This window comes from Mobula birostris, chromosome 13 (assembly GCF_030028105.1).
Source record: "Mobula birostris isolate sMobBir1 chromosome 13, sMobBir1.hap1, whole genome shotgun sequence".
NCBI lineage: Eukaryota > Metazoa > Chordata > Chondrichthyes > Myliobatiformes > Myliobatidae > Mobula > Mobula birostris.
The window spans coordinates 23973128-24000463 of record NC_092382.1 but is presented as its reverse complement, the minus strand read 5'-3'; the positions used below and the strand labels follow the sequence as shown (position 1 = coordinate 24000463).

The window sequence follows — 27336 nt, the reverse complement described above, 5'->3', positions numbered from 1 at the left end:
GGTTAAGACCAATGAAATTGAAGCTGCTCACTCTTTCCACTTCCGGTTCGTTAACGAGAGGACTGTTGGATGGTCGCTCCACCTCCCCTTCCTGAGCACAGAGGCTGAGGGGAGGCCTGGCAGAAGGTGATAGAAGTTATCAGAGGCCTAGAAGGTGAATTGTTGTGGCCAAAATAGAAATATCAAGTGCGTGATGGTCTGTATTTATCGCGAGAGGACAGTGGCTTCGGCTTCGAGGAGATGCGCGGGACACGTTTGTTTGTTTGTTTGTTTTTTGCACAGATAATGGTGTGTATCTGGATAGTCTGTCAAGTGCCTTGTTTATTATTTATTATTATTTATTATAGTGCCTGCACTGTTTTCTGCACTTTATGCAGTCCTGGATAGGTCTGTAGTCTAGTGTAGTTTTTGTGTTTTTTTCTTACGTAGTTCAGTGTCGTTTTTGTATTGTTTCATGTCGCATCATGGTCCTGGAAAACGTTGTCTCATTTTTACTATGTTCTGTACCAGCAGTTATGGTTGAAATGACAATAAAAAGTGACTTGACCTGACTTGATTTGAAGTGTGTCAGTCGGTAATACATTGCTGTTTACGATGTTGTTGGCTTCGCACATGAGCATGCAGTGAATGAATGGAGATGGATCATGTACAGTCAATAGAGTTTAGGCTCATTAGGTATCTTGTTGAGCGCAGAAATAATGAGACAAAGGGCTTGTTCCTGTACTCCACTATTCCCACGATCCCAACATGTCCAGGTATTGTATTCACATTGTAATATGAGTCCATTCATCATCCTCTGTCCACTCACACCCATTGATCTCGTTCTTCTGCACTGATGGGTGTAATATAGGACCCTGCATCCTGTAGCACAGGAGTAACACTTCCGCACACCCTGTCCCTGACGAGGGGAACACTCCCAGCTGTGCAGTGACGTAATCAGTGACGTCACACTCTCAGGATTCTTCGGTCAAGCACGTGCTGCAGTGTGCAGCTCTGGATGATCCCAAATGGGAAACTTGAGCTTCCCTCGCATTCCCGCTCACAAACTCTTTCTGTGCTGCACAGGAGAAGGCTGTCACAATTTTATCAATGAAAAATGCATGGCATATTGCAGAGCAGTCCGAAGCTGTCATAAGAAAATCGAAATGAATATTATATTATTTATGAGTGGGAAATAACTGCAGTTAATTCCTGATCTTGTGCACATTGAGGAATACGTGACAGAATCAGCAAAGAGTGCGGAATACACGGTGAAGGGCGCAATTCAGAACTGTTGAGAGAAATGCCGCTCAAACATGAAACTCGCTGCCTCTGTGCGTTTTATTTTGATAAATTTATTAATTTAGTTGTCCTCTTATTTAATTAAATTAACTAACATATTTATTTTCCTTATTTTAATTCAACATTTCAGAGATTGTTTTGCCAAAGCATAGAAATTTACGGGTCAGGTGCTGTTCGATTGGCTCTATTTGTTTTAGCAACGAATCTCATGCAGAATGATGCCGGGCCGAATGGTCTGTTTGGCATATGACTCTATTACACAGGATGTACTGCTCCGTACAACCGTCATCATTCATCGGTGCACTGTCACTGTCACAATTTTAACACAAACCAACTGCAGGAGACTCTTGTTCTAAAAATAGCTCAGGGAATACAGAATCTATTTTAGGAGTTTTTACTGAATTTGAGGAACAGCGGGAAAGAAGGAGGAAAATAGACCCGCTCACACTGAATCAGAGGCTCAAAGGTACAGGACGGAGACGACACACGTAATGCTCGAGCAGAAACTGACAGATACAGAATGAACCCCAAAATCTCACAGTGTAACAGAGATTGATAGATACAGACAGAAACCCACACTCTCACACTGTAGCAGAGACTGACATATAGAGAATGAAATACCTGCTCTCAGGCTGAACCAGAGAGTGACACATACAGAAGCCCACACTCTCAATCTGAACCAGGGACTGATGTCTACAACATGAACCCTGCACTCTCACATTGCACCAGAGACAGGTGGCTACAAACGGAACCGTCCTTCAACATTTTACCGGCGACAATCTATAGAAATTTAAACCAGCAGTCTCATATTATTCGACTGAATGTCTCCCGTTGGTTGATTGTCTCTACACTGCTGTCGTTCTCTCTCTGGTTCTTCATTTCATGTGAAATGAAAATAAACTCTCCCTTCATTTTCAGCTTGAAGCCTGCTGCGCAATAAATACTTTGTTCTCCTGCAGACTGAGCAATTACACTATATTCTCCCAACTCACGATTCATTTTCTTCCTCTAGTTTCTGCAACATGGTACTGCGGCTGTTTAAATATCTCTTCTGCTTCTTCTGTCACTTTATCGATGGTCCGATCAGTCGTAAGCTACCCTGTTTAACGGGTTCAGTGAGGGAAGAGGAAGGAATGGTCAGGGAAATAATTTAGTACATGCATTGGCATTTATTTGCCTGTGTGCGTGTGTGTGTGTGTGTGTGTGTGTGTGTGTGAGAGAGAGAGAGAGACTCTGTGTGTGCACTCCATTTGTGGCGTCGTACCTCATTTACACTTGGGGCAACCGTGAACACGAATTGTCAATGTGAAAGAACCCAGCTGACTGTGCCCATGACAGTTAAATACCAATTTCAAGAGAACTTCTATTTAGCAAAAAGTATTTCCAATCAGCAAGTTCACCTGCTTTCTTGTTGTGAAGAAAACTGTCCTCTCTATTGAAAATAGTATTTATTACGTACAGCCTGCTGTGAACTCACTGCTAAACATTATGTAATTAATAAGTTGTGAATTGAATTGTTTTATCAAGAAAATGACAAGAATATTAACGGAATACTAAGTCTACTTGTATTTAGGCCACAAAGTGCATTTTGACAAGTACTTTATCGGGAGAAGGCTGGAGAATGAGGTTGAGTAGGAAATGGATCAACCATGATGAAATGCGCAATGGGCTGAAAGGCCTAATTCTCCTATGTCTTTAAAGTAGAAATATTCAAACGTTAATGCATGATGTTTGATCTTTAAAACATTATTTGTCTGGCAGAATACTATTTTAACAGTGGAGTTAATGTGATCTCAGACTCGTTTGTGACTACTAGGTGAATGCGCCACTTATTGAAGCTAAATTCCACAGTTTAGCAATCTGTCTCAAATGTTTGGGAATGGCCTTTTGTTCTCATTTAGAGACAAATGTTGTCCATTATTGGCGACCATTTGATGTAAGGCTGTTTCGTCTAAGAATAAGTTAGAGCTGGTTAGGTCTTAATTCTTTGGAGCGTAGAAGGTTGAGGGGGGACTTGATAGAGGTGCTTAAAATTATGAGTGGTATAGATAGAGTTGACGTGGATAGGCTTTTTCCATTGAGAGTGGGGGAGATTCAAACAAGAGGACATGAGTTGAGAGTTAAAGGGCAAAAGTTTAGGGGTAACACGAGGGGGAACTTCTTTACTCAGAGAGTGGTAGCTGTGTGGAACGAGCTTCCAGCAGAAGTGGTTGAGGCAGATTCGATGTTGTCGTTTAAATTTAAATTGGATTGATATATGGACGGGAAAGGAATGGAGGGTTATGGGCTGAGTGCAGGTCGCCGGGAGTGGGTGAGAGTAAGAATTCGGCACGGACTAGAAGGGCCGAGATGGCCTGTTTCCGTGCTGTAATTGTTATGTGGTTATACGGTGTGTGTGTGTGTGTGTGAGAGAGAGAGAGAGAGAGAGCTGCCTTTGGGAGACTTCCGCGTAGAGTCTTTCAGCACAGGAGCCATCGTCCCTCCACAAAGGTCGCCGTATACCAAGCGGTCTGTGTCACCCTCCTTTATAGCCAAACTGGAGCTGCTGAGTAAAAATGAAATAAAAGTCTGCAGGAGGAGACTGGGAGGGGTTTTCATGTGTCCCAGATCCAGATCACACTGAGGGGAAACCGGATCTATTTACAGATGAAACAGCAGGCGTGACAGTGCCAAGTGCAGAAAATGCTGGAAACATCGATTCCGGAATACTTGTGGAAAGAGAACCACAGTGAAAGTTTCAGGTGGGAAGATGGGAACAGTCGTGACCGCTTCCAGTACAACTGCGGGATGTTATAAATAGAGATCCTCATTGCTCACTTATTGTTCCCATTGCACATTTTGGTCGAATTACACAGGGGGATCTGAATGTGGTAATGCCAATGATATTGACGTGTTCCTGTTACATCCCCGCAGAATTTACACCTGAGACACTGCCGGTGATGTAAAGAGGTGGGACCTTGTCACTGGAGATTGATCCCCTGTATAAATCAGAGCCTGTTGCAGTACGTCAGCCCAGAGTGTCTTGCCGATCTGTGAAATTCAGAGCAATAGCGCTCACTGCCTCACTCAAATGGGATATCTAGTAATCTTACGGATAGAAGACATTTACTACCCCGTTATTTCAGCCGTTGGAATTCCCGGTAAGCCGCTGTCACACCTGCAAACTGGCAGGAACTGAGAGTTAATTCGGATGTTCTGAAGTGTTTCTCTCGCTACTTGTTTCCACAGACACCTGTCCAGACCCCGCATTTCAGTCATGGGCGGAAGGCGCTGACAGTATTAATCCCATTGCTTTCGTAGCTGGCAGCGTTCCATATTAGAGCCGAGATGCTTCCTGTGACTGAAAACCTCTCCGCTGTCTCGATGTCATGGAATAATTGTAAATTGCACAGGAGGACACCGGTCTGCACTGCATCCGCGGGAGCCAGCCGACCTGCTCTGTCCGTCAGTGAATTGCGTGACTGGGTGATGGAACAACCCGAATGGTTTATTTATTGTAGAAATGTGATCAGAGGGAACTGCCGGTATGGATTTCATTTCATTCCTGTGCTGCTCAGAGCCAGTGATGCTGGTATTTAATGCCCATCCCTTACTGCGGCCAAGGGGGCAGTTAGACAGCTGTCATCTCGGCGGTGTGGGACTTCACCCAGATGTAACCCATTTACAAAACTCGCAACAAGTTCTCTGCCGCTCCGATATTGCACATGTCAGTGGCTTCATATGTTCTTGGTCCGGTTTCCACCATTTGAAGCAGAAAAAAAAACACAAAGTCTAGTCTAATACTATTATAGTTTTGCTCTATTTCGCTGAGTCAGTAATTTCTCTGCTTCTTTCCCTCTCTCTGGTAGTTAACCTGGTGGCGATTGTTATCCTGTCCCGAGGAAAGTGCGGTATCTCCAAATGTATCACTCGCTACCTGCTGGGAATGGCAACGGCCGATCTCCTGGTCGTTATCTCTGACCCTCTGCTGAGGTGGACTGTCTTGATATACTTTAGGTCTTCCTTCCTCTATTGGACTCCCGTTTGTAGGGTTGTTCGTTGTCTGCTTTTAGCAAGCACCGGGGTCTCTGTCTGGCTGACAGTCGCGTTCACCTTTGACAGATTTGTGGCCATTTGTTGTGAAAAGCTGAAAACAAAATATTGCACCGAACGAACGGCGGCTGTGGTTATCGGGACAGTAAGTGTTCTGGGCTGTTCAGAAAGTATCCCTTTCTACTTTACATTAGAGCCTTCGATGATAATTAAGGGAGTTTTCTATGGGTGTGTGACCAAAGAGAGCTTCTATATGTCCCCCTCGTGGTCCGCACTTCAGATGATTCATCGCATTTTAATACCTTGTCTGCCGTTTATTCTGATTTTATTGCTCAATGCTCTGACAGTTAGACGGATTGTTTCCGCCAATAAAATCCGGAAGGGGCTCCGGGGCCGCAGCAACGGAAAGAAAGACAAGGACCCGGAGATGGAGAACCGAAGGAAATCGGTCGTTTTGCTATTCAGTATAACCAGTAGTTTTATATTTCTGTGGTTAACGCGGCTGGTTTTTGATATCTACGTACAGATTGCAAACATCCCTCGCTACTCTGACACTGATCCGATTTATATCGCAGACTCCGCGGCGACGATGCCGCAGATCCTCAGCTCCAGCACCAACACGTGTATTTACGCCGTGACTCAGAGCAAGTTCAGAGAGGAGCTGAAGAACGCGGTGAAATACCCACTGAAACTGTTAACTAAATTCCTTAAATCATAGAGCGACTTGCTGGTTTCTGCAGGGGATTTGAGTCAAACACCATGTTTCCACCATAAGCTGTCCACTTGCCGATATGTAGGACCATGGGTAACAACTGAGCGCTCTGAAATACTCGTGCATTTTGTGGTGATATATGTCACTCGCTGTTTACCCTGTACACGTGAAATGTGTCCTTCATCAGATATGTAATAAGTAAGGATCACCGCAGCTGTAATTCACCCCGATGGAAGGTCTATCGTCAGGTCCCGCCAGTTTTATTTTAATCATCTCCATTACATCTGACAGCGTTTTACTCTGGGCTGGGCCATTTAGGAAGAATCCGCTCCCTTTTGTCCATTCTGTCCGTCGTTTCTGATTCATCCTGTTTAGTGATGCTGGCGGTGTTTTGCTCCCAATATCTCTCACGTTGTCATCGCTTACTCCTTCTACGCCGGTGAGGGAAACGTTATCAGACTGTAACATAGCGGAGTCATGTGTGCGCGCGCGTGCGTGCGTGTGTGTGCGTGTGTGTGTGTGTGTGTGTGTGTGTGTGTGCGTGTGTGTGCGTGTGTGTGTGCGTGTGTGTGCGTGTGCGTGCGTGTGCGCGCGTGTGTGTGTTTCTTTCCTTTTCCGACTCCGTTTCCATCTCCGGACTGGTCCGCTTTGTCCTTTCATTTCTGCCTCTTTACCTCCGTTCACATCCTAAAGTCCCGTGAAAATCTGTTTCCTCTGTTCTCTGCTCCCGTCTGTCCACACGTCCGGTCACGCTCTGAACAAAATTTAATCTTATTGGAAACTAGTGAGTTTCACGTGAGGGAAACATGATCGCGTTGAAAGGTAGCGTGTGTTTTTTTCTCTTCTTTTTTTCAACTGCATCTCCATCCCGACCTGTTCCCACGTTGTCCCTGCATATCTCCGGCTTCATCTCTGTTCACATCCCAAGGCCTCGTCACAGTCTGCTTCTTTCCTTCCCCGGCCGTTCTCTGTTTCTCTCTGACTACACCTTCTGTCCGCTACTGAACAAAATAAATCTCATTGCAGGAACATATATTTATATTGATAATAAACGTACACTGAAATTTAATGAACTTCCAGAGCAAGAGGAAGAAGTTATTTGTGCTTTTTTTTCTCTTTCTCTCTCGAACTAACAGGAAGGCTTATCAATGTTTGAAAAATAAAAGAGTGACACTGGAAATCCGAATTAAAATTACTTTAAAAGATGTTGTACCACTTTCTGACGGAACGTTACCCACTCTGTTGTATTTCCAGTTCCGTGATGCTGATGTCTTCCCTGCCACCGATCAGCGTTATACAACACCGGTGATCCTCCTCGCCCGGGGCTGACGGAAGTAAGAGTTGTCACGGCCAATATCTTTTCGAGCGCACGATAGATCAATGCACTTCGCGTCAGTTATTACCGACTCAAAGCTTATCATAAATAATATTTCCAATGATATGTAAGGATTATGTCCCAACTCCGGCTTCATTCTAGTCTCGGCCAATTTAACTCCCAATCAGATTGAGTGGCTTAAAGACTACAACATAATTGCCTGGCAAGATTAAATGTTAAGACCAGAGCATTCCGGAGCTGGTAATGAACTGGGGTCAGTTTTGTCTCTTGTCTGCAGCGCAGGTTCTTATGTTGTTGACTGTTGTCCGAGTCTAATCGCAAATATGAGAACATGTGCACAAGCTGGAAAGCAAAATAATACCCACACAATCCTAAGGAACTCAGCAAGCCAGGTAGAATTTATGCGAAAGAGTAAACAGTCAATGTTTCGGGCCTACACACTTCATCAGGAAGGTCCAATTTAATAGGATTGGACGTTTCTACCATGGTTATATGTATAAGATGATGAGGGGAGTTGATCGTGTGGAGAACCAGAGGCTTTTTTCCCGGGGATGAAATGGTTAACACGTGAGGTGTACTTTTAATGGGCTTGGAAATAGGTACGGACGGAATGTCAGAGTTAAGTTTGCACAGAGAGAGTGTTGGGTGCGTGGAATGCACTGCCGGCGGCGGTGATGGAAGCGAATACAATAGCCTCTTAGATAGGTACATGGTACTCGAAAAACTAAAGGTCTATGCGCCAGGGAAATACAAGGCAGTTTCTGGAGTAGGTCATATGGTGAGCACAACATTTTGGGCCGAAGGGCCTGTAATGCGCTGTAGTTTTCTATGTTGTATGTTATCTAATTGTCGTGTCGGTGACCGGTGTTAGACAGCCAATCATGTCTCTTACAGCTGCTGGTAATTGTGCAGAACACCATGCAGTGTGTTGTCTGCGGCCCCGAGTCGTTCTGTTAAATTGCCATTAGTAAACCCTTGACGTGCTATCTTGATAATCGCCCTTAAGTATTGCAAAAAACAGTCATTCATTATCATGACCTGGTGATATAAGAGAATTACAGGGACTACAGGTTGGTAGTAACATTTCATGACAGGTTTCATACTTTCCATTGCCTCCAGTCACAAATCATACTGAAGTATAGAGGGTAGAATAGCATAAATCTTTGAGTGGTGGGGCGGAATGTACAAGTTCCTCGTGATTTTTGGGAATCGCCCACAAGGAGGGAGGTACCTGCGAAAGCAACACGTGTACGACATATTCAGGCAAAGTAGGGGGAACAAACGGGTCAAACTTTGTTTTAACGATGAAGAGGGAAATACTATACATCCAACCTGAGCGGAATGGAATGAAGTTGTAGAGAAGCATTAGTACTGAACAGATTTATGCACTGTGTTCGGTTTAGCTCCTGAAAAGTCTGCAGCACGGGTTCGAGCGGTTCAGAAGTTGCAGGGATTTTGATGGCTCTAGTGTCATGAGGGATTGAGTTCGGCAATTTAAATCGCTCATTCTGTTCTGCATTCAAAAATACTTCTGCCACGACGCCCTCTGGGCCGTAATAGATGCGTCCGGTTAAGGAAAGAGTTTCTGCTCTGTTACACACGGAAAGGGGCTTTTGGTGATTGCTCGGCTGAGATGTTTCAGTGTATCGGGCGGTGCAGTGTAAATGTATCAGGGGTTGGCATGTCAGAATAAGCTGCCGTTGATAATAAGCATCGTCAGGCAGTTTAAGAGTGTGCGCACCATTTGTATGGTAGCGCGGAGCTGTCCTGCAAGACTATTCCAGCAGAAGATTGCCATCTGTCAGGGAAACGGAAAATACATAGACACATCGAAAACCTACAGCACGATACAGGCCCTTCGGCCCATAAATCGGTGCCGAACATCTCCTTACTTTAGAAATTACCTAGCGTTACCCTTAGCCCTCTATTTGTCTGAGCTCGTGTACCTTTCCAGGAGTCTCTTAAGATACCCTATTGTATCTGCCTCCACCACCAAGGTTTGGGCCCATTCCACGCACTCACCACTCTCTGCATAAAAAATAACTTACCCCTGACAACTACTCTGTACCTACTTCCAAGCACCTTAAAACTGTGCCCTTTCGTGCTGGCAATGTTAGCCCTGGGAAAAAGCCTCTGACTATCCACACGATCAAGGCCTCTTATCATCTTATATACCTCTGTCAGGTCATCTCTCATCCTCCGTCGCTTCAAGGAGAAAAGGCCGGGTTCACTCAACCTATTCTCATAAGGCATGCTCCCTGATCCAGGCAATCCTAGCAAACTCCTCTGCACCCTTTCTATGGTTTCCACATCCTTCCTGTAGTGAGGCAACCAGAACTGAGCACAGTTCTCCAAGTGGGGTCTAACCAGGGTTCTCTCTAGCTGCAACATTAACACCCGGCTTTTAAACTCAGTCCCACGATTGATGAAGGCCAATGTACTGTATGCTTTCTTAACCACAGAGTCAACCTACACAGCAGCTTTGAGTGTCCCATGGACTCGGACCCCAAGATCCCTCTGATCCTCCACACTGCCAAGAGTTTTATCATTAATACAGTCAGAAACGGGAAATACAGTCAGTTATGTTTCCTCTTAGTTTTTGCCTGCACCTGGTAACCTCGCGGAAATAACTATGCTGACGTGATGCCGCACAATTGCAGCCTTACAGGGTCCCCTTTCACCCCGATCCATTGATAACGTTATCTCCGTCGTTATCGTTTTTCCCTTTACATATCCCTAAGAAGGTTTGGAGTGAGGGAGATCGTGGATGCGGGTTGGAAGGAGTGGGCTCAGTGGGAGGAGTCACCGAGACGGAAAGGTTTGGGTGATTTGGCAACACATTACAATGGAGGATCTGCAACCTGCGTGTTTGAAAGCCTCTAGCCCCTCACGGTACATTTTTTTTTCTGGATTTTGACTCTACTTCCCCACACAAAATCATCACAGAATTTTTCCCGCGCCCACAGTTTCTCTCTTCCGTCTCTCTGCCAAACCCCGGTCTCTTTCTCATCGCAGTCTCTCTTTACACCCCCATCTCGCTCTCCCCAGACTCGTTCTCCCCCTTCCCGCCGTACACAGTGCCCTGTCTCTCCTCACTCTGACTCTTTCCAGTCTCGCTCTCTCCCTGTCTCTACTCCGTTCCAGTCTGTCTTCCCCACCCACCCGTCTCTCCCCAGTACTCTCTTAGCCCTCCCCCAACTCCGGCCTCTCTACCCATCCGAAATCTCTCATCACCCCGTCCTCTCTCTCTCCACCCAAGATCCTTCTATCCCGATCACTCTGTCCCCGTTGCTCTCTCCTACCTCACTGGCCTCTCTCCCGTCTCGCTTCTCCATTCTCCCCTCTAGTCTCTATCTCTGAGATTCTTCCTCTACCCATTCTTTCTATCCCCAAATCTGCCTCTCGCTTTTACCCAGTCTCTCTCTTCCTCCCCCAGCCTCCCTTCCCGACCACTCTCTCACCTGTCTCTCGCTCTCTCCCTGGTTTCTTTCTCCCCCAGTACGGCTCCATGGCATGCCTTTCCTCCTATCTTTCTCTCCCCTCCGTCTCTCTCTCTGTCTTCTCTCGCCCTCTCCCTTTCCCGTCATCTTCTCGCCTGTCTCGCTCCCTTCCCATCTCCTTTCCTGTCTCTTTCGTCCCTTGTCATTATCCCTAGCCCAGTCTCTCTTAACACTGTCACGGACCCCGTGACGGGGATAAAGAACCAGCAGAGATGGAAACCACTTTGAAATCTCGTATTGCTAAAAACTACTAATATTTATTAGTAACTACGCAATACAGTAATATCAATGTAGATAAATCACACAGGTTAGCAAAGATTACATATAAAAGTAAGTGTGGAATATTTGTGTATGAAAACCAAGCTTCTTTAAGTCTAGGGGTAAAAAGATACAGTCTTACGACGTTCGGTAAAGTTCAGTACAGTTCGTGGTATTTAGTTGAGTAGTGATGGAGAGAGAGACAGAGAGAGAGAAAGAGTCAGAGAGAGAGTGACAGAGAGAGAGAGAGAGACAGAGAGAGAGAGAGAAAGAGAGAGAGACAGAGAGAAAGAGAGAGACAGAGAGAGAGAGACAGAGAGATAGACAGAGAGAGAGAGAGACAGGGGGAGAGAGAGAGCGTGAGTTGAGTCTTCAGGTGAGCTGATGCCGTCGATCTTCTCGTCGTCCTCCGAAATCCTTCACAAGTCACCGACTGTGACTTTAACAGGGGCACTGGTTTTCTGTGGTGGGGCTATCACCCAGGCGAGGGTGGCCACATAGACAACTCCCCACCAGTCAACCCCTTCTTCACCGATGGAATAGCAATTTGGATCGATCCGCTTGATCGATCCTCCAAAACCCACTTTCTCTGCGGCCAACAATGCTCATTCAGTGTCCAGATCATGTGTCCAGAGGTCTGTATTATCTGACCTCTCATTTATTTCACCAGGCTGAGCATCACCTGTCATTGAAAGAGTCCCTCCCGCCTTTGTAAAGGAGTGCAAGCAGGCAGCATGTCCTTGAAAGTAACATCAACAACCAGCCTTCGGTCACCATAGCAACCTTCGAGCTGCTCGGTGCTGTCTCCAACTCCAAACTCAGTAAAAATCCAAAGTTACTTCCAATGCCTTAAAGTGACAGTCCAACCATTAATCTTCGTCTCTCTCTCTTTTCAAAAGCAACATATTGGTGGTGAATAACTCTGTCTCTCGCTCCTTTCCAAACAAACCATCAATGATAAATGTCTCTCTCCAAACAGTTAATAGGGCAGTCCTGGATCCCCTCCCGCTCCCCTTCCTCAAGGGAAAAAAATGTCGAAGACGATTTTTTTGTTTAAATGTCCATCACAGGGTTTTAAACAATACAGGGAAAAAAAAACAGCAGATGACAAAGCAAAAATGTGTACAGTTTTCAACTTAACATCGGGATAAGCAATCAGCTATGATGTTATCAGTACCTTTTACATGTTTTATTACCAAATCAAATTCCTGCAATACTAGATTCCAATTTAACAACCTCCTATTTTATCTTTCATTTTATTTAAAAATATCAGCGGATTGTGATCTGTGTAAATCAAAAGAGGTCTTTTGGCAGGGCAAGTATAAACTTCAAAATGTTGTAAGGCCAGAATAAGTGCCAATAACTCCTTTTCAACAGTTGAATAATTTTTCTGGTGTACATTAAATTTCTTTGAGAAATAAGCTATTGGGTGTTCAATATCATCCGCACCCTTCTGTAACAGTACTGCCCCAGCAGCTTCATCACTAACATCTGTGGCGATTGAGAATGGCTTCGAGAAATCCGGCGCTTTGAGCACAGGTTGATAACACAGGATGGTTTGCAAATGTTCAAACGCCTCCTGGCAAAGATCACTCCATGAAAACCTTTCACTCTTCCCTAAGAGCTTTGTTACGGGGAGAGCAATGCCAGCAAAGTTCTTACAGAATTTTCGATAACACCCAACCATCCCTAAAAACCTTCTCAAAGCTTTCCTGCTAGTTGGAACAGAAACTTCAGCAATGGGTTGAAGCTTGGCCTGTACGGGAGCCAGCTGGCCTTGGCCCACCGGATACCCCAGATATGTGACCATGGCATGGCCAAACTCACTTTTAGCCAGGCTCACCGTAAGATTGGCCTTGGAAAGTCTATCAAACAGTTGCTCTACTGCTGCATTATGTTCTTCCCATGTGTCACTCCAGACCACCAGGTCATCAATATCGGCCTCTGTGTTTTCTAACCCTTTAATCACCGAATTGGTCATTCTCCGAAATGTCCCTGGTGCATTTTTCATCTCGAAGGGCAAAACATTGTATTCATACAGCCCTGAGGGTGTAACAAACGCTGAGATCTCTCTGGCCCTGTCGGTCAATGGAACACACCAGTATCCCTTCAACAGATCAATCTTCGTGAGGTACTTAGCCTTTCCCACTTTATCAACACAGTCATCCACTCTGGGGATAGGATAAGCATCCGTCTTGGTTATGGCATTAATTTTCTGGTAGTCAGTACAGAATCTCATGGTACCGTCCGGCTTAGGTACAAGGACGCATGGTGACACCCAGTCTGAGGTAGATGGCCTAATAATACCGGTTGCTAGCATGTACCCGATCTCTTTTTCAACTTCTCTATTTTTTCCTGAAGTTCATTCTGTGAGGATGCTGTTTAATGGGCTGAGCTGAATTCAGAATGACATCATGCACTGCCCCGATGGATCGTCTTGCTTTGTCAGGAAATAAATCTTTATGTTTCTTAATGAGCTCCTGCAATTGCTCTCTTTGTGCAGGCCCCAAATGGCCAACGAAGGGTCTCAGCCTGAAACATCGACTGTACCTCTTCCTAGAGATGCTGCCTGGCCTGCTGCGTTCTCCAGCAACTTTGATATGCGTTGCTTGAATTTCCAGCATCTGCAGAATTCCTGTAGGTTGTGTGTGACCAACCTTATCAGTAAGGTTCTTTAAGATAAGGGAATTTGTAAGTCTCGTGGACACGATACTCAGTTTAGTGAAATGATTTTTCTCCTCTTTATCAAATTCCTCAGCCCCCCCCTTGTTTTCGTGGTCATACCTACTGGTACCACCTCAGACTCATGATACGGTTTCAACATATTAACATGAACAAACTGCGTGGCCTTCCTCCTGTCAGGAATTTCAATATCGTAATTCAAAGAATCAATTTTCTTCACTATGCAGTATGGCCCATGGAATTTTGCTTGGAGGGGGTTGGACACAAGAAGCAGTAGTACTTTGTTACTGACTCTTACTCACTCTTCCTTCAGTTAGTCCTGACGAAGGGTCTCGGCCTGAAACGTCGACTGCACCTCTGCCTAGAGATGCTGCCTGGCCCGCTGCATTCACCAGCAACTTTGATGTGTGTTGCCAGTACTTTGTTTCCCACTTCAAACACTTGCTCCCTCGCTCTCTTATCAAACCACTGATTCATTTTAATTTGGGAGTGCTGCAGATTCTTCCTGGCAAGGTCGCAGGCCTTGTTAAGCCTTTTTTCGGAATTTTAAAACATAGTCTAACACGCCGACACACACGTCTGGGTTAGACCATTGCTCTCTGAGCAGGGGCAAAGGTCCTTTGGGCCTATGGCCGAAAATGAGTTCAAACGGGCTGAACCCCAGGGACTCTTGAATAGTGTCCCTCACAGCAAAAAGTTGTAAGTGTATCCCCTCATCCCAGCCCTTCTCATTCTCATGGCAGTAGGTCTTAATCATAGTTTTTAAAGTGGAATGAAACCTCTCCAGAGCCCCTTGAGACTCCGGGTGATAGGCAGATGACACAATCTGTTGAGCTCCCAGCTCAGGCACTACTTGCTGGAACATTTTTGAATTGAAGTTGCTGCCCTGGTCGGATTGAATTTCTTTGGGTAAACCTACCAGTGCAAAAAACTTGCTGAGTGCTTTTACCACAGTCTTGACCAGGATGTTTCTGAGAGGCACAGCTTTCGGAAACCTAGATGCAGCACACATTATTGTTAACAAATACTGGTGACCAGCTGCAGTCTTTGGCAAAGGGCCTGCACAATCCACTATGACCCGGGAAAAGGTTCACCAAAAGCAGGGATTGGCCGAAGTGGGGCTTTTGGAATGGCCTGGTTAGGTTTTCCCACCACCTGACACGTATGACACCCTCTACAGTAATTGACAATATCCTTCCTCACGTTAGGCCAATAAAACTCCCTCATGATCCTGTGCACCGTCTTTTTTACTCCAAAATGTTCCCCTAAAGACATCTTACGGGCCAGGTTTAAAAATTCAACCCTGCAAACCTTTGGAACCACCACCTGGTGCACAATAGCCCAATCCTCAATGGCAGGCACAGTGGCTGGTCTCCACGTCCTCATCAACACCCCATCCTTAAGATAATACCCCATTGTTTCTTTCTGAATTTCCTCCTCAGGGAGAGCTGTCTCTTTTAAATCCACAATTTCTAGATCTCTATTTTGCTCCTCTATGAACTCCTTCCTTGACAAGGACAGGTCTTTTCTCTCCTCCTTGCTTTCCTCAGCCTTACTACCCCTAAATCCTGTTGGTATAAGGACGGTAGGAAAGTCTCGGATAAATCAATATTATCAGCAGCAGCCTTTCTGTGCCACTGCGCATGCGGGATACACATCAGCGTCTCTGGGCGGGTCCTCAGCAGCAGCAGGCTTACTTGTGAGCTGAACTGCTGGATAAATATCCCCACCTGCAAAGTCATTACCGAGTAAGATATCAACATGGTCTATCCGTAGTTCAGATTGGACCCCTTTTCTGACTGGTTTCGTTACCAAGTCACATTTCAAGATTATCTTATGCAAAGGCACGACCTCTGTTCCTTTTCCAAGGCCCTTAAAGATGTTTACTTTCCCAGTGTCTGTCTCAGCACCGAATTCCAAAACATTATTTTATATCAGTGACTGGAAAGCTCCAGTACCTCTCCATATTCTAACTGGGACTGGGTTTGACCCCTCCTTCACAGACACAAACCCTTCTTAAATAAATCTCTCGAGTCCCTCTTATATTTTAACCGTCTGAACGCCGGCAGTTGGGGTTTTCTCTTTCTCCTTTCCTTTTCCCCTTTTCGCAGCAAAACAATTTGACGCCACATGGCCAGGTTTTCCACAAGAGTAACACTTAAAACTGGGAAATTTTCTCCCCGACTGCTTCCCTTCCTCCTTAGTTTTATCACTAATCCCCGGTTTACTCTCTGGTTTAGCCTGTGGATTATCTCTACTCCCTTGTGGGTTAATCTCAGTGGGGAAAAACTTAACTTTATGAGTTAGAGCATATTCGGCTGCTAACTTAGCATTTTCTGACAGTGTCGCTGCCCCTTTTCCATCTAAGTGCGTTCTTATCTCCGCCGAGACGCAGTTTTTAAACTCTTCAATCAATATTAAATTCTTCAAGTTACCAGTATTCTCATTTTCCTCTTTTGAAGCACACCACCGATGAAAGTATACGCGTTTCTCATGGGCAAACTCCAGATACGTTTGGTTCCAGGATTTTCTCAAACCTCGAATCCTTTGGCTGTAGGCCTCCGGGGCTAACTCATAAGCCTTAAACACAGCATCCTTCACTTTATCATAATCTTTTGCGTCTTCAAGAGACAGGGCTGCATATGCTTGCTGGGCCTTTCCCTTTACCACACTGTGTAGTAACACCGCCCACTGCTCCCGCGGCCACTCCCGATTACGGGTCACCTTCTCGAAATGTAGGAAATACCTATCAATTTCTGCTTCATCAAATGGAGGCACTAACCTAACTTCCCGACTGACACTAAACTTCTCCTCACGGTTCACCACCTGAGCGTTCTGTTGCCATCCCTCCCTTTCAAACGCTCTCTGTTTCTCTGCCTCTCTCATCTACAATTTCAACCTCTCTAACTTTAACTGTTCCAGGTGTACCTCCACCTCCTCATTCACTACAGGAAACCTCCTTAACTTCCCCTCTTCAAGTGTCTGTATAGAGACATAATATTCAGCTATTTTCCTTTGAATTTCTGCTTTCATCATACCTCTCTTTACATTCACTTCTTTAGCAAGGTCCCGCAACTCATATTTTCTAGCCTTCTTCACGGACACGGGGTCTGGCGGTTCCAGAAATCCCGAAACTTCCATTTCTGCTGTTTTTCCACACAACCAAATCAAAATTCCAAATCAAAAGGGATTTTTCCCAATCAATTCAAACCAGCCTCCCGACCGATTTGTTCATATCGCGGACATAGGCCCCAATTTTGTCACGTACCCCATGACAGGAATAAAGTACCAGCAGAAATAGAAACCACTTTGGAGTCTAGTATTGCTAGAAACTAATAATATTTATTAATAACTACACAATACAGAAAACTAAGTGAACATAAATCAAACAGGGTAGCAATAAGTAGATGTAAGTAAGTGTGGAATATATATACGTGTGAAAAACCAAGCTTCTTTAGGTCTAGGGGTAAAAAGATACAGTCTTACGATATTGAGTAAAGTTCAGTTCAGTTCGTGGAATTTAGTTGAATGGCGATGGAGATGGCGATGGAGAGAGAGAGAGAGAGAGAGAGAGAGAGAGAGAGAGAGAGAGTTGAGTCTTGAGGTGAGCTGTTGCCGTCGATTTTCTTGCTGTCCTCCGAAATCCTTCACAAGTCACTGACTGTGAACTAACAACAAAGAGGACCGTACTTCGGTGTGGTTGAGCTGTCTACCCAGGCCAGGGTCGGATACATAGACAACTCCCCACCGGTCTTGCCTTTGAATCTTCACTGGCAGAGCACTTGGATCGATCTGCCTGATCGGTCCTCCAAAAACCCACTTTCTCTGTGGGCACCACAAAGCTCATTTAGTGTCCCGATCATGTGTCTGAGGTTTGTATTATCTGACCTCCTATTTATTTCCCTGTGCTAAGCATCACCTGTCATTCAAAGAGTCCCTCCTACCTTTGTCTGTGAGGACATGTAAGCAAGCAACAAGTCCTTGGAATTAACATCAATAATGTCCTGTCGAGCACCTTCGAGCTGTTCAGTATTATCTCCAAAGTTAGCTCCCGTGACAGTCCAACCATCACTCTTTGTCTCTCTCTCTTCTCTCTTCAAAACAAACCATCAATGATAAATGACTCTCCTGTAACTCTTCAAACAGTTAATGTGGACACTCCTGGATCCCTTCACACCATAAACCTCCCTCACCTCCTACCATCTTCAGGAAGGTGTGCAGAAGTTCCTGAAGTCCGATAATATCCACCTCCTCCGCCAGGAGAAGGAACATAGTCCGTTTTGCAAAGTCGTCAACATCCACACGACCCTCGACTTTCCTTGTAACTAATAAACCCATCGGCGTCCATGTCAAATTCCGTAAACGCCGCCCTGAGTTCTGTCAAACACGGAATTCGGGCGTCCCCGCCAGTTTCCAGGTTCACAGACCCGTTGAAAATGAACTGGAAGGAGCCCCATTGGGAGGCAGATAGTGGGCGTGAATAGGAAGGGGTGGGTCCCATTGGGTGTGAACGGGAAGGGGTGGGTCCCATTGGGAGTGAACGGCAAGGACTGGGTCCATTGGGTGTGCGGAAGATGGGAAGGAATGAGAAGGGGTGGGGTCCATTTGGAGTTCAGGCGATGGGGATGAATAGGCAAGGGTGGAGTTTGATTGGGAGCGTGCCCCGTGTGAGTGGACTGGAAGGGACCGCGTCCTCCTAGGAGTGCGGATGGTGGGAGAGGACGGGAAGGGGTGGGGTCCCGGTTTTGCAAAATTTTCCTCATCTTCGATTTCATCCTCAGCTACTTCTGGACCCTAGAAATCAAATGTGATTGTTAACTGCAGGGGTTCTAATATCGACCTGTACTCCCCTGCCCGTGTGTGCCCCCTCACACCTTTGCCCACTCCGTGCACCCCTTCGTTACACTACTTCTCTTCCTGCCCCTCTGACCTTCTCTACAGAGATTCCTCTGGTGTGTGTGTGGGGGGGGGAGGGGGCCGTGGTCCCTGTGCTACGAGCTGAGAGTGTCCTCACTAATCCGTTTCAACTTGAGAATTTAGCTGATATATTTCACTCTACAGAGACCTTTTCTCCATGTCTGGGCAGGAGATGGCAAGATTGGACAGTGCAGAGGGAGCTTCACTCTGTGTCTGACCCCGGGAGTGTGTGATGGGACGGTGTGGGGGGAGATTCACTCTGTGTCTGACCCCGGGAGTGTGTGATGGGACAGTGTGGGGGGAGATTCACTCTGTGTCTGACCCCGGGAGTGTGTGATGGGACGGTGGGGAGGGAGATTCACTCTGTGTCTGACCCCGGGAGTGTGTGATGGGACGGTGCGGAGGGAGATTCACTCTGTGTCTGACCCCGGGAGTGTGTGATGGGACGGTGGGGAGGGAGATTCACTCTGTGTCTGACCCCGGGAGTGTGTGACGGGACGGTGCGGGGGGAGATTCACTCTGTGTCTGACCCCGGGAGTGTGTGATGGGACGGTGGGGAGGGAGATTCACTCTGTGTCTGACCCCGGGAGTGTGTGATGGGACGGTGGGCAGGGAGATTCACTCTGTGTCTGACCCCGGGAGTGTGTGACGGGACGGTGTGGAGGGAGCTTCACTCCCTGTCTGACCCCGAGAGTGTGTGATGGGACGGTGCGGAGGGAGATTCACTCTGTGTCTGACCCCGAGAGGGCGAGACTGGACGGTGTGGAGGAAGATTCACTCTGTGTCTGACCCCGGGGGTGTGTGATGGGACGGTGTGGAGGGAGCTTCACTCTGTGTCTGACCCCGGGAGTCTGTGATGGGACGGTGTGGAGGCAGATTCACTCTGTGTTTGACCCCGGGAGTGTGTGATGGGACGGTGCGGAGGGAGATTCACTCTGTGTCTGACCCCGGGGGTGTGTGATGGGACGGTGTGGAGGGAGCTTCACTCTGTGTCTGACCCCGGGAGTCTGTGATGGGACGGTGTGGAGGCAGATTCACTCTGTGTTTGACCCCGGGAGTGTGTGATGGGACGGTGCGGAGGGAGATTCACTCTGTGTCTGACCCCGGGAGTTTGTGATGGGATGGAGTGGAGGGAGATTCATTTTGTGTCCGACCCCGGGAGTGTGTGATGGGACAGTCAGGGCCACAGACAGTCCTTGCAGGTGAGGCGACATTTCACCTGTGAGTCGACTGGGGTGATATACTGCGTCCGGTGCTCCCGATGCGGCCTTCTATATATCGGCGAGACCCGACGCAGCCTGGGAAACCGTTTCGCTGAACACCCACACTCTGTCGCCAGAGAAAGCAGGATCTCCCAGTGGCCACACATTTTAATTCCACGTCCCCTTCCCATTCTTGTATGTCTGTCCACGGCCTCCTCTCCTGTCAAGATGAAGCCATACTCAGGTTGGAAGAACATCTTATGTTCTGAGTGGGTAGCCTCCAAACTGATGGCATGAACATTGACTTCTCAAACCCGTTAATGCCCCACCACCCCTTTCTACACCATCCCTTGTTTATTTATTTATTTATAATCTTTTATGTTTTTTTCTTTTGTTTCCCCTCTCTTTTTTCTCCCTCTGTCCCTCTCACTATAACTCCTTGCCTCTCCTCTCCCCCTTTCTTTCTCGCTTGGCCTCCCATCCCACGATCCTCTCCCTTCTCCAGCCTTGTATCCATTTTGACAAACATCTTTCCGGCTCTCAGCTCCATCCCTCCCCCTCCTGTCTTCTCCAATCATTTTGAATCTCCCCCTCCCCCTCTCAAATCTCTTCATTCAGTTAGTCCTGACGAAGGGTCTCGGCCCGAAACGTCAACCGTACCTTTTCCTATAGGTGCTGCCGGACCTGCTGAGTTCCACCAGCATTTTGTGTGTGTGGCTTGAATTTCCAGCATCTGCAGATTTCCCCGTGTTTGCATTTTCTGATCTCCTTTGTCGTTTTTTTTTCTGCGAGAGCAAGGAGAGTGCGCAGGGAGGTGGAGGTCAGGGTAGTGTAAGTATCTGGGGAATGAGGAAGCAGTGGTCAGCCTGGATGGGGATGGGGAGTGAAGAGATCCTGGGGACCAGACACTATTTTACTGACATCCCTGAGCTTGGAGCTGAGAGGCTGCTGTACCAGTGTGAGGAGCTCAGACCCATTCTTGCAGTACACCGGGTGCGGGGGGCAGCAGGAACCCCAGGTCACTGTTTCTCCTCTAGTGAGACTCGAGTCCAACACCAAGACAGGCAGTTACAGCGGTTTATTGATTTCATCAGGACAAATGTAAATTAAACAATGTGTGAGCTGCTGACGTGCGAAAATAAATAAGCTGCTCCCGATTCACTCACAGTCACACACAGTTAACTGTCCGGTGACAATGAGAGACTGGTTGAATAATCAGTCCCGTTTCTCACCGTCACTCTGCATCGGGGAACCGATGATTACAAAATCACACTTTAGGGTCGTGTCCGAGATCGCTGCAGATCCAGGGTCACTGCCGAGGTATTTGTCAATTTAACATCATTATATCAGCCAGACAGCCGAATGCACCGTCCTCAGCAAAGGGAGCAAAAGGATTCTCTCCCGGGATAATCCCACCCCGGGACACCGGTGTCCCAGACTGAGCCCCGGCCACCGGTCTCTTCCTGTCTGTGTAATTCCCCGGGGTCTCACGTGGGGGAGTCTCGAACACGCACATCCGGCGGAAGCTGTGCCGTTGGACAACAGGCGGAAATACGTCACTGAGGGACCGCTTCCGAAGTCACAGAGCGCTGAACGGGAGTCAGCTCCGTCAGAAACGTTGGGAATTAAAGCCGGCGCGCGGCCATTAAAGGTAAGGGCAGGAGTTAAAGGGGAGGGCGGGGAATCGGCCAAAATGACCCCATCCCGCGGGCGGGGATGTTCACACATTCAGATGTTCCAACAGTCACTGTCAGTCCGGGTCTGGGTTCCTGCAGAGATCTCAGTTCCTTCTCCCCAGTCTCACTGAACTCATTGTTCCCCAGCCTGAAACAGCAGGGAAATAAAGACGAAATAAACAGATTATATAACAGTGTCGGTAACAGGGGACTGGGGTTAATGTTTCAACAGCACTCGCAGACAAATATCACCAGAAAACCCGCGGATTCGCTGATATTTTATCACATTGAACATTAACACAAATACTCACCAGATCCACTCCAGACTCGGGAGGGTCAGTATGAGGCGGCGGAGAGCGGGGACAGATCGGTCTGTCAGCGAATTTAATCCCAGCTCCAGCTCCGTCAGTGATGAGTTTGTACTGAGAGCGGAGACGAGATCCTCGGCACCAGAATCTGTGAGACCGACACTGTCCAGCCTGGAGATGAGAGAGAGTGAGGGTGAAGTACACAGAGAGACAGGAGACGGTACAAATCCCCAGTGTTTATCAGTAACTCAATTACTGATCACATTATGTTCAGTGTCAGACACCCAGTGACTGTAAACACAATCTCCCACAGTCTGGTACTTACCACAGTTTCTGTATTTTACACTCCGGGTTCCTCAGAGCCGCAGACACCAGTTTCACTCCTGAATCTCCCAGTTTATTAAAACCCAGGTCCAGTTCCGTCAGTGATGGGTTTGTACTGAGAGCGGAGACGAGATCCTCGGCACCAGAGTCTTTAAGGCAAACACCGCCCAGCCTGGAGATGAGAGAGAGTGAGGGTGAAGGACACAGAGAGACAGGAGACGGTACAAATCCCCAGTGTTTATCAGTAACACAATTACTGATCACATTAATGTTCAGTGTCAGACATCCAGTGACTGTAAACACAATCTCCCACAGTCTGGTACTTACCACAGTTTCTGTATTTTACACTCCGGGTTCCTTAGAGCCGCAGACACCAGTTTCACTCCTGAATCTCCAAGTTTATTAAAACCCAGGTTCAGCTCCGTCAGTGATGGGTTTGTACTGAGAGCGCAGGCGAGATCCTCGGCACCAGAATCTGTGAGACCGACTTTGTCCAGACTGTAGGTGAGAGAGAGTGAGGGTGAGGGACACAGAGAGACAGGAGATGGTACAAATCCCCAGTATTTATAAGTAACACATTTAATGATCACAATAATGTTCAGTGTCAGACACCCAGTGACTGTAAACACAATCTCCCACAGTCTGGTACTTACCCCAGTGTCTGTATTTTACAGTCCAGGTTCCTCAGAGCCGCAGACACCATTTTCACTCCTGAATCTCCCAGTTTATTCTCCCCAAGTCTAAGCACAAACAGACAAATTGATGAACAAAGTGATTCAAACGGCGGATATTTCCACAGATTGTACGGGAGGGGTGTGTCTGAACTGAGGCCCACAATCGGGAGTGGAGATGCGCCCATGGGTTCTGGGTATCTGGTAGTCAGCACAGTCACACAGGTGGACTGATGGTGATAGTCACACACGGGGAAGGGCAGGGGAGGACAATCTCACAATGGTATTTATTTCCTTCTCACTGGGACAGTCTGCTGACGGTCTCTTGTCCCTCACTGGGAAGGGGGTGTGAATCTCTGACCCACCTGCTGCAGTCAGTGTTGGTAACAGTGAGAAGGAACATTGTCAATGGACGTGTCACAGGCAGCGAGAAACACGGCCATTCCTGTGATTTACTACCATTAAACCAATGGCCGTTGTTCACTGATCTGATGAAGTCTCCAACATCCCTTCACAAGGAACCACAGAACCCTCCTGTCCTTGGGGAATTACTGACTGATCCCCGGGCATTTGTCACAATTCATCACAATCTGATTTTGCTAGTTTTAACCAAATCCCTTAACATTGAAGCAACACAATGGAACATTTTCACAGCTCACAGTGAAAGATAAATCAAGTTACCTCAACTCCTGGCACTTGTGCAGCCCGGGTCCCAGCCGCTGGATTCCTTCACACTGAATGTGGCAGTTCTCCAGGTCGAGCTGTTTTATTGTATCACAGAGTCCGATGGCATGAGACAGGACCGCGCAGTCAATCGGGGTCAGTGTCATTCCACTGAATGAAAGTGTTTCCACAGATCCCAGTGCGGCCTGAGCCAGTCCACGATTCTGAGACTCAAACAGGTAGTGCAATGTGTTCAGGAGGCTCCTTTTACCAGCTTCACTCCTTGTGTTTCCACTCTGGCGTTTAACCTCCTCCTTCACCCAGTCAATCACCCGGCAGGTTGTTTGATGAGGAAATGGACCCAGAAACTCCTCCAGGCCACGAGTTGTAATTGGAGAGGAGAGACCAGCAACAAAACGGAGAAATACCCCAAATCGCCCATCTGTCGTGTTGTGGGCTTCAGTGAGGAATTTCAGGATATCCCCGGGATGTGGATTCAGGAATTGTGCGACTGCAGCTACAAACTCTTGGATGGTGAGGTGTGGGAATGTGTACACCACGCTCTGGGCAGAATCCTCTCTCTCCAAAAGCTCCATCAGGAACCCGGACAGGAACTGGGAAGGCTGCAGATTGTAGTTGATTAAATCTCCATCTGTAAACACAATCTTCTTCGCGGACACTCCTCTGAAGGCCATCTGACCAACCCTGAGTAACACATCACGGGGGTTCCCAATCTCACGGCCGTGGTTTTTCAGGATGTTGTAAATATAGTAGGAGTACAGTTGGGTGATGGTCTTGGGAACTCGCTGCGGGTCCCTGACTCTTTGTGTGAAGAAGGGGCCCAGTGCCAGAGCGAGGATCCAGCAGTAGGAGGGGTTGTAGCTCATGGTGTATAGGATCTCGTTCTCCTTCACGTGTTTGAAAACAGCTTCTGCCACCGTCTGATCTTCAAAATGCCTGAAGAAATATTCCTTCCGTTCCTCACCAACAAATCCCAGGATTTCAGCCCGGACACCGATGTCTGCCTTTTCCAATAAATGTAACGCAGTGGGGCGAGTGGTCACCAGCACTGAACACCCTGGGAGCAGCTTGCCCTGGATTAAACTGTACACAATGTCAGACACCTCACACCACCACTCGGGATCTGGGCACTGGTGCTTGGGTTCTGTATCTCTCTGACCGTCAGCAAAGTCGACGTTGTGTTTGAATTCATCCAATCCATCGAATATAAACAGTAATCCCTCCCGGTTCTTCCAGACCTCTCTCAGGGAATTCCCAAAGTAAGGATACTGATCCAGAATCAGTTCCTTCAGGTTTATTCTGCAGTTAATGGAGTTTAAATCTCGGAATTTGAAACTGAAGACAAACTGGAATTGTTGGTATATTTTCCCCGTGGCCCAGTCATAAACAATCTTTTGTACCATTGTTGTTTTCCCGATTCCCGGGACTCCGGCCACTGCTGCGGACATGCCTGTTTTGTTTCCAAAGACAGATCTTTTAAATTTTTGCAGAAAACTCCTCGTAAATAATTGATCAGTGCGGATTTTTTCCAGCTGTCCGCGGAGATGTTTTTCTCTCCACTCCTCGTGGTCTCTGCCTCTTGCCAGCAGCTCATGTTCCACCAGTCTCCGATCTCGGACAGTAGAAATGACCGTGAGCTCAGCGTATCGATCAACCAGCTGGAAAACCTTCACCTTCTCCCTCATCAGGATCGTGTTCACTCTCAGTGTTTCAGTTTGTGCCCGCAGGGTCTCCTTGTGTTTCTGCTGAACATCTTTGGATGGACAGAAATAGGTTGTCAATGCCCAATCTGATGAACATGGAGCACACAACAGTTTTTCTTCAATAAAAATAAAAAAACTTGTTAAAGGCATTGTTTGGGTAAAATTGGGAGGTCAGAGCTAAGAGTGTCTGAGAATGAACGATAGCCCAGAAACATTTCTGATCTGATTCAGTTTCACTGTGAAAGGCTCCGCTCTCCCCTCTGTTCGTAGTTTGCAGATTCCCCGGTGTTCCAGCGAGCACCAAGTGCACACGTGATTCTGGAGAGGAGAGTGTTGTGTGGAGCGGCTGGTTTCACCGCTTTCACTGCTCAGCTTCTGCTGAACTGGGCAACACTGCAGACGGTAACAGTGGGGGGAGGGGGGCATCTACTTGCTCTACTGACTTTTACTTTTCTCACAATGGACCCCATGTTCTTGACAGTCCTTTAGGATTAAGCTGTCAGTACTGAGCCACAGAAAAGGAACACTATTTCTGTTTCCTTCTCCAGGCTGTACCAGTCTCAATGTAACACACCCCGCACTAGTCTACTGTCTCTTATTCTCTGAGGAGCTGGTACATGACCTCAGGCAATTCCCCGATGATGTGCGGAAGAGCAGGAAGCTGAAGAGGATGGCAGCGGTAATAGGGAACTCTATAGTCAGGGGGACAGGGAGGCGATTCTGTGGACAGAAAATGGAAACACCGATGGTCTTCGCCTCTCAGGTGCCTTTGTCCGAAATGTTTCTGGACGCGTCCACAATATCCTGAGAAAGGATGTTGAGCAGCCAGAGGTCGGGGCAAACGTTCGTACCGACGACATAGGAAGAGAAAAGGGAGGAGGTCTGGAAAACAGAACATAGGGAGTTAGGTAAAAAGCTGAGAAGCAGGACCTCAAATGTAGTCATCTCAGGATTGCTGCCTGTGCCACCTGACAGTGGAAATAAGAGTAGAATGAGGTGGCAGAGAAATTGTGGTTGAAGATTTGGAGCAGGGGGCAGTGATTCAGATTTCTGGATAATTGGGACCACTTCTGGGGCAGGTAAGACCTGTACAAAACGGATGGGCTGCACGTGAATCCGATGAGGACCAATATTCTTACGGGCAGATTTACTGGAGCTGTTGGGAGTGTTTTAAGCTAAAATGTCAGGGGGATTGGAACTCGGACGATAGAGTTGTGGATGAACCAGCAGGTTTACAAGTAGACGATGGGTGTAACATGAATGTAAGGAAGGACAAGCCAATGACTGGGTTCAAATCTGGACAGAGCAAAGTGTTCAATTGGACCACATAGACTAAATTCAAAAGGACGCAGATGCAGGACTGAACGCATTGTATTTAAATGCGCACAGCGTTCGGAATAGGCTGGACGAACGCTTGGCGCAATTAGAGATTGGTCGGTATGATGTTGCGGGCATCACTGAGTCGTGGCTGAAAGAAGACCACAGTTGGGAGCTTAACGGTATAGGATGTACGTCTTGTCGAAAGGACAGGCAGGAAGGCATAGGCGGTGGTATTGTAGCTGTGTTGGTTCGAGATAGAATCACATCTTTAGAAAAGTGATGGCATAGGGTCAGAGAATGTTGAATCTTTGTGGGTGGACATAAGAATCCGCAACGGTTAAAAAAAAAAGATTTATGGGAATCCTTTATTGCCCTGCAAATAGTAGCGAAGGTGTGGGGTTGAGATTGCAAAGGGAGCTGGAAAAGGCATGTAATAAATGTGATGACGCAATTGTAATGGGGGACTTCAATATGCTCGCGGAATAAGAAAATCAAACAAACTTCAGGAGTTGGATCGCAAGAGAGGGACTTTACTGAATTCCGATGAGTTAGCGTTTTAGAGCAGTTTGTGCTTAGCAATACTCAGGGAAGGGCTATCTTTGATTGGGTGTTGTGCAATAACCCTGATCCTATGAGGGAGCTTAATGTAAAAGAACCCTTAAGAGGTAGTGATCATCATTTGAATGAATGAATGAATTGATTCTGCAGTTTGAGAGGGAGAAGCATAACT

General features: G+C 47.0%; 2 protein-coding genes across 2 annotated transcripts in view; one reads left to right on the top strand and one right to left on the bottom strand.

Annotated features, from left to right (window-relative positions):
* Window positions 1-27336, top strand: part of LOC140208596 (uncharacterized) — a 587054-nt gene that overhangs the window by 392124 nt on the left and 167594 nt on the right. The window lies entirely within an intron of this gene.
* Window positions 20984-27336, bottom strand: part of LOC140207852 (uncharacterized) — a 74149-nt gene continuing 67796 nt past the window's right edge. Inside the window, 6 exon segments of the mRNA XM_072276403.1 lie at window positions 20984-21744; window positions 21908-22075; window positions 22230-22400; window positions 22556-22726; window positions 22882-22968; window positions 23581-25439. Coding sequence (XP_072132504.1) covers window positions 21585-21744; window positions 21908-22075; window positions 22230-22400; window positions 22556-22726; window positions 22882-22968; window positions 23581-25439 — 2616 coding nt within the window. The 3' untranslated portion in view covers window positions 20984-21584.